The following is a 16,984-nucleotide window of genomic DNA, read 5'->3' as shown; positions in this document are numbered from 1 at the left end:
CAATGACGCGGCCGCATCCCTTTTCATGTGATGCGACCGCCTGTGTGCCCCCCGGCCACGTCTCTCACAGCCTGCGCCTGCTCGTTGCCCTGACAAGGGCTCTTTGTCTGGACTTCAGTCCTCCAAGTCGCCGCTGGTCCTCTTCTCTCTAACTCTGCCGACCACCGAACTCCTGGGCCTCCACGTGGACGCCGTCTATATTCCCCGGTGGGTCGCTCCCCTATCACCTCATCCCGGGCACCGTGATTGGCCCACGGCCGGGCGCCGTGATTGGTCCTCGGCCGAGCTGTGGATCCGGCGTGTCCACATATATATGCATATACATATATACATATGTGTGTGTATATGTGTATATATATATATAAAATGTATATTATATAAAACGTTGCTCCTCTCCTTTACAAATATACACACAAAACACACGAATTTGGTGTCCATTGGGGTACACATACCATATGTTGCAGTTCTTGGGTATAGACGTTTTGTACTATGAGGTGCAATTAACACTTTATAAACCAAGTACCTAGGACAATGTTCTCACCAGTAACTTGACGGATTACTGCTAATTGATGCGACGTTGAGTATTAATGTGTAACTATACACTGAATCAGTTGTGTTTTGTCCCCGTCGGCAGCAGGTGGCGCGCCTGCTCTGGAATGATTGATAGCACAGACGTTCAGCAGGTGGCACTGGTTTCCCAGTTGTTTGATCACAGGATATTATTTGCCTTGGACCGGAACCGGAAGTCGTGCTGGGGAGTAGCAGCGTGACCTGAGCTTGGCATTGAGACTCTGCGCTGCCCGGGACAAGGTGAGAGCCGGGATTAGCAGTCTGGTTTTTTTTTTTCTTGCATATTACCGGCCAGTACACAGTGAGGGTCAGAGTGTCTCGTCCCAGATCCCGTTAGTTCATGTACAGATCTAGCTCCTGTGTTTAAGTGTTTTTAGATGCCATATAATATATTAATAAGTCAAAAGTCTTTTCTTATTTCCTTGTTTTGGATTTATAGGTAGTCGTGGAGTTCAGACTAATTATTCCAGCACCGTTGGCAGCACTGAAGATACACATAAATTGGTTGAAGTGGTGGTATGGAAAATGTAAGTGAATGGGATTTGGTCGTTTTATATTCAAAGCTGTAGGAGAGGTGGCAGTATGGTATATTATTGTATACTATCGGCCCACTTTGAACACTTTTAAAATATTATGCAATGTGTTAATGGGGTTTGAGGTGGGCTGATAGTATACAGTGGTATGGTATACTGCAACCTTTTATACTGCTTTGAGTGTAAAACTCCATTCACTTACATCTTCCATACTGCCACTTCAACCAATCAATATGTATAATCCCTGCTCTGTCCTGATGTTTAACAAATTAAATATGGTACATTTCATTTTTACCAATTGTCCCAGTATGCCTAATTCAATGAATTCTGATTTTAGTAGAACTTGTTCAAAAAAAATCTAAGTTATTCTAAAGATTGATGCCGCACAAAGTAATCTCAAATAAGAGAAATTGGAGTATAAGCACAGAAAATGCCATGTAAGGGAACTCCCAGATGGACGTTTCTTTTCTGTTGCATTTCCTCATCATCATCATCACCATTTATTTATATAGTGCCACTAATTCCGCAGCGCCATACAGAGAACTCGCGCACATCAGTCCCTGCCCCACTGGGGCTTACAGTCTAAATTTCCTAAAACACAGACTAGGGTCAATTTGTTAGTAGCCAATTAACCTACCAGTATGTTTTGGAGTGTGGGCAGAAACTGGAACACCCGGAGGAAACCCATGCAAACACTGAGAGAACATACAAACCCCACACAGATAAGGCCATGGTTGGGAATTGATCTCATGGCCCCAGTGCTGTAAGGCAGAAGTGCTAACCACTTAGCTACTGTGCTTCCCACATGTCTTGTAGAAATGCAGATGCATTATGGTTTTTATTTTTAATATTTTAGGAGCATATCTGAATTGTGAAATCACTGCAAATACACACTAAAAATGTCCATCATGATGTGCCCTTAAGTTTACAATATTTAAGATAGGAGGGTGGATAGCTCTTATTCTCATCCACTCCTGGAGAATGATGCACTACTCCTGATTAGTAAATTGCATGCCATACCACCATTTGTTTTCTTGTATATGCATGTGTACTGCTCTCCCATTGAAAACTAAACAAACAAATTGAAAATAATGAACAGCATGGTATTACTATCATTAAATATATTATGCATTCACATAACTAAATATGTGATATGATATAATTAGGCAGTAAACCATTGCAACTTCTGCTCTTGAGACTATAGTTCAGGTTAATCCAATAAATTACTGATTGGCATGTTAACCTTTATTTTGCACTATTGTATTAAGTAGGAGGCACTTTAGGGATCAATAACATGTTTGGTAAGTATGTTTCTAGTCCACAGTCAATACAATCCATACATGTAAATAAGCCATGATAGTAACAAAACCTAAATGACCTTTGCTGCCATCAAACTACGGCCCACTTAGAGGTTCTATCCGGCCCGCCAATATTTTAAAAAATGTCATCAAAATATGCATAAAATTATTAGGGCCGACCCTGTGTGTCAGACCTTAATTTTTATGCCTTCCCAGCTATTTCCTCCATTACACTTCATCCTCCTTCCTAAAAGGACACTTCGTATGTCAATCACTCAAACACCTGCCCGCCCCCTAATGGCTGAAAGTCATGTGAGAAGAGATGGGCTGGACCATATACTAAGGTGGATTTCGATTGGCTGCTGTGTTGTCAGTTAGTGGCTCACCAGAAAGACGGATCTGCAACAACCTGCTGAAATAAGTGCTGTGTCTGTACGATCGCTGCACTTATGGAGGTAACACTGCTATATAACACCCTCTCCTCCCATTTAAAAAAATTGTATTATATATTTCAATATTTGAGGTTTTTAATAAATTATATCGGCCCGCCTAAAGTTTTTCTTTTTTATTTGGCCCACTCCTGAAAAAGTTTGCCCATCACTCATCTAGTAGAACATTACTGCAACTAACAGGATTTCATACTGTGCCAAAAGAAACTTGGACACTAAAGAAGAATCAACAAGTGTTATTAACGCTGCTCTACATGTCATATCATGCAAGATCAATGATCATGAACTTAATTTACATATCAGATTAATGTAGAGGGCGGAGCATTTTGATTTCCTTCCCTTTGCTTCCTGGATTAGACCACATGATGCTTCAATTATTTTAAATGGAAGTTCTTCCACACTCACATTTGCATTACTGCTTCTTGTACCAGCTACATGAAGTAGGAAAGGATGGCACATGTGGAGAAATCCTAGCATGCCTACTCATCCTAACTGCCTCTACTATTCTTCACAAGACCGTGTGTTCTTCTGCTTAACACATTACTTGGAATCTAGCCTTGGGAATAATTAACATGGGACTAAAGACTGTCGCTAGATGTCAATAACATTAGTTCACCTTGCTGCTGTTTAACTATCACAGTACTAGCTGTCTCCTTTGTTTAGAGACAGAAACTCATAAGCCTATGGTGGGTTTGCCAGGATTTGACATTTCTCAGAATTTTTATAACATTTATGTTAAATTGGACACTTGAGTCAATCATGGTTGTATGTTAGCAAGTAGCTTAAGTGCAAGAACAATTTTGTAAACAAACTGCATTGTGCAGTAACTGGTTTCATTAATAGATATTACAAGCTTATGGGAGACCAAGTTACTTCCTTTAAGTGTTTGTATGCAGGTGAAACATATAATATTTCATAATTTGTATGCAACTGTATAGTTTTCCTTTTTAAACCTTGCCTGAAAAGATCACTGTGTTATGAAACCTTGTAGTGTCAATCAACTGGACCAGTGTTATTTAGTATAGATATGAAAGTATCTCTTATTAGCTCTAGAAAATAAAAATATGTAGCTATATGATTTGTTGTGTTTTACCTTTTTTATTCATCAGTTTTCTGATGTGACCACTGGGCGCCAGTAGAACAAGCAACAATGATAATTAAATAATATGGTATATATAAAATAGATATACTGTATATTAAAAAAAAGATAGAAGCAAAGATGGCAGGTCTCATCTAAGATACAAAAAATCTTTATTTTGACAAAGTATTCAAAATTAGTTATTTTATAAATACAACAAATATATAAAATATCAGAATAAATACATTCAAATTGATACATAAAATGCTGACTCCATAAAAAGATCTAAATGAGGAAAGTAGTATGCGTGTCTGATTCAAGCAGAAACAAGCTCAGTTCAGATTATAAATGTCTATTGATAAATTCTTCAATATAGAGACTGACACAAAAATAAATGAAACCAAGTGTGTGGCCAGTACACTTTGTAAATAGTAATGTAGAATCCTGGATGTACCTAAAAGTCTACCAAGGATGACAATTGTAAATGTAGGATCAATTAGCAGATGGTAATGGAGAAATATAAAACAGTGAGACTGTTTTATATTTCTCCATTACCATGGAGAAACTTCTCCATTACCACTTGAGAAGTAGCACCTATAATAAGTGCTGTTATGCACACTTGAATATAATTCTTCTCTGCAGGACTTTGAATCGCATACATATGCAGTGCGCCCACTTGAATCTTGATTTGATGCTACGAGGTAAGGGCGTACAGGCTGTTAGGGAAAATCTTTCCCCTGTGAACTTCCGACAGCCAGAAAAGATGTTTGTAGTCCCAATCAGGTGTGCTTTTGTTTAAACTGGTACAGACAGGCTGAACAGCCTACTTGAAGAAAGTTCTGATTTCCAAATGCACATATTATTCAATTTGATGCTGTAAAAAGATCCGCTTTTTTCAAACATACAATAGCAATCATCCAACTAACCTTTGATGCGTTTTGCCTGTTCTGAGCTGACTTTTTCAAAGATTTGAAAAACTCAACTCGGAGCAAACTAAATGCATCAGAGGTCAGTCTCTACCCATTTAAACAGAAGCACACCTGATTGGGACTAAAATGATATCTTTTCTGTCTGTCGGAGGCCTGCCATCTTTGTTTTTATTATATGCAGTATATCTATTTTATATATACCATATTATTTAATTATCATTGTTGCCCTGGCGTACCTCACTTTGTATTTGTTTAATGTGATAGTTCTTAGCTAAGCGGTTCAGTCCTACGCATAATTACATGTGCCTTTAGAACAGTGGCATATAGAAGATCTTTCATTAAGAACTTGTCACCATCTCCTTTTTCTTGGTAACTATTTTCATTATATAGCTATGGAATGATTAACTATTATTTATGAGTATTTGTTCTAAGTACATGTGCTTGCTATTTTTAATGTGAGATATTCCGTTTTACAGGAAATAAACCATGGGGCGACACTTTGGAGACCTTGCCAAAGTTCGGCATATTATCACCTTCACCTTGTCTCCATTTGAACAGAGAGCTTTTGCCAATGCTTTTTCCAAAGGGATCCCCAACATGTGGCGGAGGTTCAGCTCAAATGCCCTCACAGTACTGCCACGTAAGCTCCAAAGCAAAACCTATACAATATATTACCTTAGTTTTACAATGTTCAGCATTGATTGGCAGCCAGATGGATAAGACGAATACATCAGGCATATTTTGGTCTGTGACTGTTAGGAGCAAAAACTCTTTATAATGGTGCCTCATAGTAAAACATGATGAAAAATGTAGGAGCAGGAGATCTAAAGAAACAACCACAGAGTTTGATATAGTCCTTTAGCAATATCAGACTGAACTGCGCACCTGCACACAGTGGAGGCAGTTATTGTGTGGACTGAACCGGTCTGCACCCTTTTCTAGAAAGTTGAAATCACTGTTGCATGTTCTGACAAAAATTCATTACACCTGACTTTTATATGCATCAGGTACTGGTTCCTAGCTAATTGAGAGACTGCAGTGTCATGGGTACTAGTCAAGCACAAGCATTGATTCAGCCACTGTGTATAGGAGACAACTTCAGGTTTAGTGCTCCTGGTATTTTGTCCAGCATAATATTATTATTTTTTTTTTTCTTTTTGAGCAGTTATCCCACCCTGACAGTGTTCTTGATTTCGGCACGCTTGCCAATTGATTCAGTTATTTGTTTCTAGGGTGGTTTGGTATATTTATTGGATACAGGAAACTTTTATCTACAACCTTGAGAAACAACCCAACAAATATTACAGATAAAATGTAGTTCTTGTTGCGCAGTAGGGCAACGGATTTTATTGACTTGGGATCTACTTTTTATTCCCTATTGCTGTGATTTATCACCCGACTTTTCACATGCAAAAGATATTTTATATCTCCCATAGCTTTATTTGGAAAATATAGAAATGAATACTACACATATCTAAATATGCTGCCAATGCACATGTTTTAAATAGACCACTAATAAAATATATTCAACATGCAGTTAATACATATGAGATGTCAATTCACAACTAACAAATCTATAAATTATGCAGCTAATACATTCATTTTGTATTCATACACACAAATACAACATCTATCAAAATACGTGCAGTTGAACCAATAAATGAACTTAGAAACCATAAAAACACTTCTGGCACAATGGAATTCTTCCTCATCTGTGCACATCACACAAAGGAGGTACACCCTCCTGATTGGCTCACACACTGCACTATAACTTCTGTGGCAATAGAAAGAGCAGTAGGAGTGAACGAGTTTTCACAATTTACCATTTGGCCACGACTGTTCCAAGCCATTTACACGTATCTGGTAATGTGGTAAAGTTTATAAATGGTGTTCGTACGGTACAAACTAGTAATTCACAGAAAATGAGAGAGAAATGAAACACTTGATTAGTGGGCAATACATATGAAATGAGTTGGCAGTGTTTATTGCTGATAATCATCATGTAGTCCTGTTGGAGTCCAGACAGAAAATGAGTTGAGTTAAATTGTAACTATATTATGTGACTGTTCTCTGACCTAGTGCTTTTGTATTGTGTCATCTGTTTGGAAATAGAACATCATGATTTCAATGATTAAATGCAATCAGAAGAATCAAACTAATGTGACATTTGAGGTTATAATTGTCCATGTCACAATACTGGTTAGTTACTTGTTAATATAACACAATTGACTAACCTTTTTATTGCAGTGTATATTCTGGCTCAGTGCAGTATAAAGTTTAACATCTGAATTCAGGATATCCAATTTAACTTGCTAGTCACATTTTTAAATTTTTAAAAATGTTTGGCTTAAGTTATATGATGTGGCATTTGCCAAGAAATGGTGAACCACCACTCAAAACTGTCTAATGTCTGTCACTTGGTTTCTTTTGCAGCCTTTGCATTGGCATATTTAGTATATAATTGGGGAACACGAGAACACCTGAGACTCAAGAGGAAGGACCCTTCCCTGTATGAAAACGACCAGTAAACCAGCCAACACAGGGCATTACTGAACATCTGTCACTCTGCCCTTTTATGCACTGTGCAAAACAGAATCTTTATTGGGGTGTATAATGACTTTCCTCATAATAAAGATGTTTCCCCCCAAAGTTTAATACATAAAAATTGTTTTGTTTCACTGTCATCGACTGTAATTGGTTAATGTGTGCGTGTGTGAGATATAGATATATATAGATATATAGATATATATATATATATATATATATTTTCCATTTCCAGATTTCAGTAATCAAGCCAAGGACACACGGGTGTTTATATATAGACTCTTTGTGCTAAAATACCATAGGAATGATGGATTGAAATGAATCTCACTATATAATAATCCTATTTATGTTGTATAACTGGAGGTTAAAATTGGATATATACATATGAAAACACAGATTCACTAAAAGTAAATTGGTGTAAGGTACAATGCATTATCGTTTAATGCATTCAAAAGCTGTCAAAGCAATGGGTATCAAATATGTCTTAAGTATTTAAAAAATAATGTTGCAGTGTTGTAATATGCAGAAGTATTTAAAAAGGGCTGCTTAGGTTTATCATTTATATATTTTTTGTATTGGTGACTCAAGTAAAAAATCTCACAAACGCTTTAAATGTATTTTGAGTGTTCTAGGTTGTCCATATTTATACAGGAGTGAAGAAGTTAATAGCCAGTCTTGCTAGTGTTTGGGCTCATTTAAGAGGAGTTTGCTGCTAGATGAGCAACAGGGTAAGCTATGAGAGCTACTCTCGTGAAATGTCTAATACTGCAATACTGTGCATTACATGTATTATACCAGATCTTTTATTAATATCCCTGCTCTTAATGGCACACAAACAGAAAAATGGACTGGGTTGGTGTTTTCCAGTGAAATGGGCATTGATTACAGAGGTATCATCCTGCAGTCACCCGATCTGCTGCTACTACAAATACAAATGTCAAACACTAAACTCATTTTTCAATATGTTCATTCTGGTTTATTTGCTTTTGTCATTATTTGTTGGATGACACCTAGGTTCTCTGTTGTTTGCACTCTTCTGTTTTCTTCTGCAGTGGGGATGGTGGGTAAAATGTATAAACAACAAGAAATATGGTCTCCACACAAGTCTTATTTTGCATGCACATCAGCCCACCTTCGTCAGGACATGACTACAATTAAATGTAGCAATACTATGTATAAGAAAAACAATAATTAACAACTATCATTCCACGGTTGATTCCCTTGACGCACAAGCCAGGCAGATTAAAGGTGAGTCATTGCTGCACCTAAACATTAAAATATAATGATTAATAATCTAAATGCTTACAATATTACGTTGCATCTAGTAATAAAATAAAAACACTCTAGCATTGTGTCTAAAACATCTACCACAATGTATTGTTATGAATATTAAAACGTCATTGAGGTAGCATAGAATTTTTGTTTAGCCATCAAACTGAATTTAACAGTTGATGAGATTTTTTTTTTCTATTTTTTTTTAATCATTATATAAATGCTTGTTTAGTTACAGCTCAATATTTAATACAAGTAGGTCTATATTATAATACAGTGTTAAGCTAGATCATGGTCAAGAATCATGCACAGCTGTTTAGTGTTTCCAAACAGTAATTTACAAGTATTCATCTCAATATAAAAATAGTGTTCCTGCAAGAAAAACATTTTGGGTTAAGAATGTTATATTCATTATCCTAGGTTACCTTGTTTACAGCATTGAAAGCCAATGTGCCTCATGCTGTAAAACACATTAATATCCACACCACATGATTTGTTCAATAACCATATTCTCAACGGATAATCAGTGTGACTCATCCAAAAAATGTAACACAATAGGAGAAAGTTCTTTACTTTCTACTTTATATTCTCCACTACTTTGGAGGTTCAAGAAATGTTTTGGTTGGTATTCACCTTTAAAAACAGTATTTTAAATGATCTTGTGGACTCCTAATTGCCAATTTTACCGTTGGTGCACTCAAGGAGCAAGACACATTAACCTGCTATGTATCAGATATTATTTGATGAAAATTGTTTGCCTGAATATGAATGCTTGAAATATTATGGTATCACATGTACTAAATATTAGTTAAGAAGGTTTCTATATACATGCATAATAAAGTGAAGTCTAGCGAATATCATTATCGGCTCTCAGAATATGAATCTTATTCGTGAGCCATTCAAGATTGAAAATAATTCTACCATCAACGGCGGTTATGTCTTAGACTTAGACAAAATCCACTCTTCTTTCTAATTGGCTCCATTGATAAAGCGTCATCAATAGGTGGAATTTTCAATTAAATAGTATAAATTTCTATTGAAGGCAACCAATAAGAAATTAGGAACTTACGATGCAATTGAATTATCCAACACCTGAATTCTAGGTACAGAATTCTCAAGTAAAAAAAAAACCAAACAAAACCCTTTAACCCACAGGCTTTTCTTTATATTGGTTTTAAATATTTGCTTAAATACAAGATTGTAATTGTAAGGTGAGGTAAAGTTTTAAACTGCTGCAAGACCTTTGTCGTAGTTATGTTAGGATACAACAAAGCATTACCCATAGTGACAAATACTCAGAATGTGTTGATTGTATATTTTTGCAAGTCAGAAGTGTCCTTAAAATAACATGTTAACTTACAAACATTAATGGAAGTAAAAATGTAGGAGCGATGCAGCATTGAGTTTACAGCTGTAAAACGCAGATGTAAGGCAGGATCAATGCTATTATGTTTTTATGTGAAGTAATCCACATAAGATAGGTTGGTGGATTTCAGGTTACTAGATTTGGAAAAGAAGGGGGACCACAGAATATTGTGTATTAGTGAAATTGTTCATATCGAAAGGTAGACACTTTTGAATCCCATGTGACAGTCAATAGATGACTTTTCAATGTTATCCAGAGTGCGCTAAAACTGACATTCTGCCGATATGCAAGGCATTGACCTTACCTCAGGGGGTAAATGTATCAAGCTGAGAGTTTTCCGGGGGGTATCATTTTGTAAAATGTATTAAATAAATGATAGCTAGAATCTGATTGGTTTTTCAAACCCGCTGGAAAACTCTCAGCTTGATACATTTACCCCCAGGACTGTCCAGCAGCCAAGACTTTTAGTCCCTGCCCTGTCTAAGAAGTTTGTACTGTAGATTATTATGATGCACAGTAAGTACTCATATTTCTTGCAAATTTATCTTAACATTTCAGTTCTCAACATTTTGAATGGGTCTGAATGCAATTTCTAGGGACACTTTACTGCTGGTCCTGTTTGGATTAGTGCACCACACATGCTACTTAGTATCATGGACAAGGGAAGGATTGAGGATCCAGAACTGGTCTCCTATATAAATATAATAAAGTATATCACTGTAAGTTATGCAGTGTACAGGTAAACCATAGTCTATTGGTAACCACCAGTTGCTCCCGCTTATAAGACTTCTGTGCTGTTTCCTAATTAGTATTCCCTACCACCTGCTCAAATTCTCCCAGCATTCAAATCTGTGCACCTTGAAATCTTTACTAGAGCTTACCCTACTACCAGATATACTACTCACTACTGTCTAAATCCCCTCTCTGGTCCATATTTGCTCCTGTTTTCTCAGATCCTACAAATCTAGAGCCTGATTCATTAAGGAAAGATAAGCAAAAAAATGTTATGTTTTTTTACTCAAGTTGTCTGGACAAAACTGTTGCAATGCACAAGGTGCAAATGAGTTTATTATTTTGCACATATGGAAAATACTGGCTGTTTTGTCATGTAGCACACAAATACTTGATAGCTTATTTGTATGCTGAAATTTAAAGTTGTTCTTGGACATGCTCTACCCCAACTATAAATCTGTCATCACATTTTAAATTTACCACCCCTCCAATGCAACATGGTTTTGTCTTACTTGCTTACTTTTGCTTAACTTTCCTTAATTAATCAGACCCCTAGTCACTATTTACAGAGCTGTTAAACACAAGAACAAAAGAGCTGATTTTTGACGGCGCACACTTAGTCCAAATTGGGAGTAAGTGTGCACCATCAAAAATCAGCACTTTTGATCTTGTGTTTAAGGTTTATAACGTGGCTGAGTGGCAGCACCTTGGACTGTTTGAAGAGAAAAAAAAGATAATAGCTGAAAACAAAATGAACTTATTAAGAATGTATAACAACAAATAATAGTCCCCCTAATCTACACTAGCGCAACAAACTTTTCTCTTGTAAATATATTTACAGAGCTGGTGAGCCCGATGCCATTTCAAGCCCCTTAATAAGTGCTACAATTTATATAGCCACACCAATATTTTGAAAGCCGCACATCTGCTTAGAAAAATTGCTGCAAATTTATTTTCCTTAGTAGATAGGGTGGAGTATTTCCAACCTTTCTAGGAAATAGAAGAGACTGCCATGCATAAGGCTACTATTTTTTTTTAAACAGTAATTTGGATGTAATGCCTCTGGCGTAGAAAAGTAAGTGAACCCGCTGACATTGACTTTCCTGCATACAATATGCATAAAAAAGGAAACATTTTGAACTTCGAGGCCTATTAAGTTCTAAAAATTTGATTTGCTGCTAGCCCTTCTCAAGATTTGTTTTTTGTTTGGAAATTTAATTTAAATTAAATTTAAAAATATTTTTTAATGCATAATAATGATTTTATAAACTGGGACAAATTTTCTTTAAAACAGAATAGGCCTGGACACCATAGTGAAAGTTTATCTATTGCTTTATCAGTTCTGAGCCAATGTTCCAATTGTAGTACAAATACTGAATCCCAGACCATTAATAGTAGCCTGTAATTTATTATGAACAGTCAGTCAACTGTCAAGGCTGGAAATCTCAGACAATTTAAAATCATTTCAAGTATAGAGCTATAAATACAGGGAAGTCTCTGATATATAGAAATGGCAGAAATGTAAATATTATTTGTGCTTTCACCATATTTTCTCAGTTTCTGAGACAAAGAAAATACTTGTTCAATGCACATTTGTACAGTACTTGTATTATTTATGGCACCTGCAGTAATCCTGTCATTAGATCCAATTTAAACTTTTCAGAGATCAAAAATGATCTGATCACAGGGAGTGCTTCTAATTCACATTTGTGTGACCAGCTTAATGGGTCCCAAATACACGCTGTTTTGGATTTGTGTAGAAAATCTCCAGTCCTCAGACTTGTAGACTATAGAATATGTGAGTAACTGTCACCAAAGTATGATCCCTTAATAGATGAATGCTGTTGGTGAGGACTTGGTTGTCCACAGGAACATTAATCATGACCATGATCCACAGGAACCTGTGTACACAAGACATGATCTGGGATCTGCTTCTCGTATTCCAGTCAGGGCCCCAGTTCCCTTTTCCCAGCTTACCTGCACCAGGGCCCACAGCTCGCTGGTTCCGCCTCTGAGTAGCACTGATAACCAATTTAAAAAGGAATGCTATGGATGGCATGGGGAATGGCAGGGGTCAATTTTAGATGTAAATTAGTAATTTTTTTTAGCCATAGTGGCCCCAAATGACAGAAAATAAAATCCTTATTAATCCACTTAAATGCCCACCAGCCAGAAAAATTAGGTGAAGCTAATTAGGGTGATCTTAAAGCAATACATGGCCATCTACAATTGTAAAATTAGAGTTTTATTTATTCGCTTCTACAGACTGTTTTACAACATCCACTAAGTGATTTTATTTTTCTGTTCTCTTTATGCGATTTTCTCTCATAGTCTTAAATCTTCAGGCTGAGCTGGTTTTGTTTCGTCGCCCTTGGACACAAAGCTTGTCCAAGGACAACAAATATGAGCAACTGGCTAAAAAATAAAACACTAAAGCTAGGTGCACACTACAGAAATTTCACCTGATGTGCTATCTTTAATGATTTTACCAATGACTGAAAATCCCGATCAGCATGTCGATTCATGCGTACACACTTACACGATGTTATACAATTTACCTTCAGATCTGTGCACTTCATCTGTCATGACCATCTGCTGCATAGATTGTGACTCTATAAACTCCATAGACATCTGCCCACACTGCTGGTTCGTGAGTGCATACAGTCATACACACTTCAGAATTTGCCCAACATCATTCCATCGTTTATAGTGATTTTTAGACAGTTTATAAAATCAAATAAAGATATACGATGTGCTTTGGTAAAACATGATTGTGGGAGTGTACACACTAATGCAATAGCGGACCTAGCAATCATTTATGGTGTGATTGGCATGATAATCGGGTGAAAAACCTGTAGTATGTACCTAGCTTAAGTCAGGAAGATAAGGCAAAGCAAAAGGCTAGGCACAGACAGGTTTTTAGTGGAGAGTATCTGAAGCTATTTGACTCAAAATACTTCTACAATAACTGTCCTATTCATTCTGTATTTCTAGCGAGTCTTGCACTTCAACATGCTCCCAAAACTATGTATTCACTTGAATGGTAATCTACAAAAAAGAAAAGACTCTTGTAAAAAAAAAATGTCTTCTAAAGTTTAGGCACTCCTTATTTTCTAAACCTTTACAGTCACTGTTTAAGAGAGGTGAAGGTGTGGCAGTGTTCCTTGGATTTCGGCATTAGTAATTTCAACATGTAATGTAAGTTCTGCTTCTGCTATACCAGTCAAAGCAAATATGGAGTGTGAAAAAAGAGGTTCATAAGAGTGCACTCTAATAGAGCACACGAAAATGTGTAATACACACTAGAAGTCACTTTATTTGCAACATCTACTTTTTAATGAGTTGCTGACCTACGTGCCCTCAGAACAGTCATTGCTCTCAATAATGATTTAAAAGAGGATGTGTGTGCTCCATAGATGCTACTAATTACTTGGTGGTGGACCTCTATTCAGAACAACTGGTTGCATCATACCTTACAGAATTCAGGTAGTATTGATATCTGGTGACTGCATGCTCCTACTAGCCTACATTGTTTAAATCTGATAGGATGGACCTATGGACACCTTTGCTTTTCACCATATATTGTTCCTCAAATTGGTGTTAAATAGCAGGAACCGGCATAAATCATACCAGGTGATAGCTAAAATAGTTAACACTTCCCACACTGGTATTTACAGGGTTAACACATCCATCAACCTCTTGTAATAAGAGAGTGAATTTGTTTAGAGCAATAAGGACAGCACTTGTTAAATTTTAGGTTTAATATACAAAAAATATAAATAGATAAAATAAAAGGAGAAAGAGTGTAAACTTACATACTTGTATAATCTGCGCCAAGGAAAATTGACTTTGAATCTGGACAGCTTATCAATGTTGATTAATTTCCCAAAATTCTGAAAATATCTTGGAAGTGGTCTCATCTTTTAACTACACTTTGTTACATTTCTCCTCCTACAGGGGTTGGTCTACAAGGAAGGTCTGTGATACAATTTTACAACCACAATTTATATCTTCCATGTTTAATCACCAATGATAAAATGTAACTTAACATTTCTGGGGATTGTCACACAGACCCAAATATATCATTAATAAATCCAGTATAAATTTATCAATCTACAGCTACCCAATGGAATAGGTCAAATGGATTAGTTGAGCTAGTACTCATTTACTCTCATTTCCTGCCTGACAGACAGCTTTATTCTACATATGGGTTGCCCTTCGTCATACTATTTATGAATATGTGCTTTATCACCAATTATATTGATTGTAAGTGATATTTTGGAAATTATATTTGCCTATATAAAATATAGTAAGCCACGGTCACAGAGCCCATTTCTCTTTGTGTAAGACCCCCTGCTGGGACAGTTCCCTAAAGTCTCTTTAGGTGCCAAAAACCACTCCTATAGTAGGACATAGCTCATCCCATGGAATCTTTGAAGCTGTTAAGTTCTTCTAAATTTGACAATATTATCTTGTAGTTCTTGGTTCTGCAGGGCAACATTGAGTTTAGTCATTAACCCTGTGAGAACTGCTTTGCTTCAAAGTCATTTGCATTACAGCCTAGATACAGAGAAACACACATTATAAATGGATACATTTGATATACAGTATTTACAATGCAGTCCCTCATGATTATGCTATATTCACCCAGTGCAGGATTAAGGGGATGGAGGCCCCTGGGCTAAGGGGGTCTCCATTCCCCCGTGAGGTGTGTCGTCCCCCCCCCCCCCCCCCCCCCGTGATATGAGCTGTCCGCCCCCTGCCCCGGCACTTACCTCCTTCCCCGGCGCGCTGTACGCTCTTTACTTAGGAGATCTCGTGAGAGTGAAACTCACGAGATCTCAGTAAGGAGACTACAGCTCGCCGGGGAAGGACCGTAGTGAAAGTGCTCAGCAGCACTGATCGTGCCGGGGGCGCCCCCGCCCCCGACCGATCAATACTGCTGCAGAGCACTTTCAAGGGCCCCCTGGATGCCATAGGCCCCTTAGCCCTTATTAGGAACTCTTCCAGCCGGCACAACACAACCCGGAGTCTACTCTGCCAGTCAGGTGTTCACTGGAGCCCCTGATGGTGGGGACAGACTGGGCTGCAGACTGACAGAGGGTCGTGAAGTGTGTACCGGCTGGGGAGAACCCAGGCAAGAAGAGTCAGGTCCACGCAGAGGTCAAAGGCCGGCAGCAGGTATCAGTATCGATGAACAAGCTGAGGTCAGAGGTCACAGGCAGAGAAGCGGAACGTGTAAACGAGCCAAGGATCAGGGTCACAGGAAACAAAAGCGAAGTCCAATACAAAGCCAAGGGTCAAACACGGGTAGTCAAAACGTAGATAACAGGATACAGGAACTGGAACAAGCAGGTCAGCAGACTGGAGCACAGAAGCTATAACCGGCAATGAGGCAGCAGACCTCATTGTCTTAAATACAGGCATAGACCAATCAGAACTTGTATACACACCTGCAGAGTAATTGCTGGTACAGAGCAGGACCAATCAGGGCTTGTCCCTGAGATACACACAGTTGCAGGCTAATGTCCTGTTAACGCTAATGAAATCAGCCCACCGGCTGCCTATTATGCGCATGCGCCCGGCTACCAGCACCGCCGGGACGCAGCGCTTGTGTGGTAGCGTCTGGGCGACGGCCGGGCAGAGGAAGGAAATGACGTCCCGGTCGTCAAGGTGACGGCCGGGACGCCAGAAGCGAGCCGCGGCGGCTGTGAGTACCGCCGCGGCTCGTGACAGCCCTATGGTTAATCCGGCCCTGTAACAGTTATGTTATGGTTTAATCCTTATAACTAATTCCTCCCTTTTCATTACACCGACTCTACAAGGTAACATGTTCACCTGGGGAGCCCAGGATCACACAGTGGAGACCAGATGCCTGAAAGGAGAACAGTGCTTTAAAAATAAAAAAAAAACTGAAAAAAGATATTAATTTTTACCTAGGTGGGCAAATTATGGCACAATGGGCAAAAAAAGAATCCCTCACTCACATATACTTATGATGGCACCTGTTTGGAACATCAGCAATAAACCTTTTCCTGTATCATTAATGTAAATACTGCTAAGTCAATATGTACTTGTCATATGTTCCAGTGTCATTTGGACAGATTGTAACAATCCTTTGCACCATAACCAGCTGAAATGATAGAATATGAAGTGAAATAATATATGTATCAATCATGCATAGCTATCCAGGTGGGGTCTGCCTCTCAGGAC

At 37.9% G+C, this 16,984-nt stretch overlaps 1 protein-coding gene across 3 annotated transcripts; it reads left to right on the top strand.

Moving 5' to 3' along the window:
- The first annotated feature begins 704 nt into the window (after positions 1-704).
- On the top strand, positions 705-7,541 carry UQCRQ (ubiquinol-cytochrome c reductase complex III subunit VII). Of its 3 annotated transcripts, XM_075209716.1 has the most exons (4): positions 733-810; positions 1,010-1,097; positions 5,334-5,497; positions 7,291-7,541. In XM_075209716.1, the coding sequence occupies exons 3-4, from the start codon at positions 5,344-5,346 to the stop codon at positions 7,383-7,385; spliced, it is 249 nt and encodes an 82-aa protein (XP_075065817.1). In that variant the 5' UTR covers positions 733-810; positions 1,010-1,097; positions 5,334-5,343; the 3' UTR covers positions 7,386-7,541. The 3 variants fall into 3 exon arrangements, with proteins under 3 accessions (XP_075065815.1, XP_075065817.1, XP_075065818.1); XM_075209714.1 differs by lacking the exon at positions 1,010-1,097 and having other exon boundaries at positions 705-810; XM_075209717.1 differs by lacking the exons at positions 733-810; positions 1,010-1,097 and adding an exon at positions 1,239-1,381.
- Positions 7,542-16,984: the final 9,443 nt, after the last annotated feature.

This window comes from Mixophyes fleayi, chromosome 4 (assembly GCF_038048845.1).
Source record: "Mixophyes fleayi isolate aMixFle1 chromosome 4, aMixFle1.hap1, whole genome shotgun sequence".
In the NCBI taxonomy this organism is placed as follows: Eukaryota; Metazoa; Chordata; class Amphibia; order Anura; family Limnodynastidae; genus Mixophyes; species Mixophyes fleayi.
Note: the sequence above shows the minus strand (reverse complement) of the source record. Positions and strands in the feature narration are given on the sequence as shown.

Coding starts and splice junctions, on each gene's coding strand:
- UQCRQ (XM_075209714.1), top strand. CDS start 5,344: ATGGGGCGACACTTTGGAGACCTTGCCAAAGTTCGGCATATTATCACC. Junction 5,498..7,290: donor TGCCCTCACAGTACTGCCAC/GTAAGCTCCAAA, acceptor TTTCTTTTGCAG/CCTTTGCATTGGCATATTTA.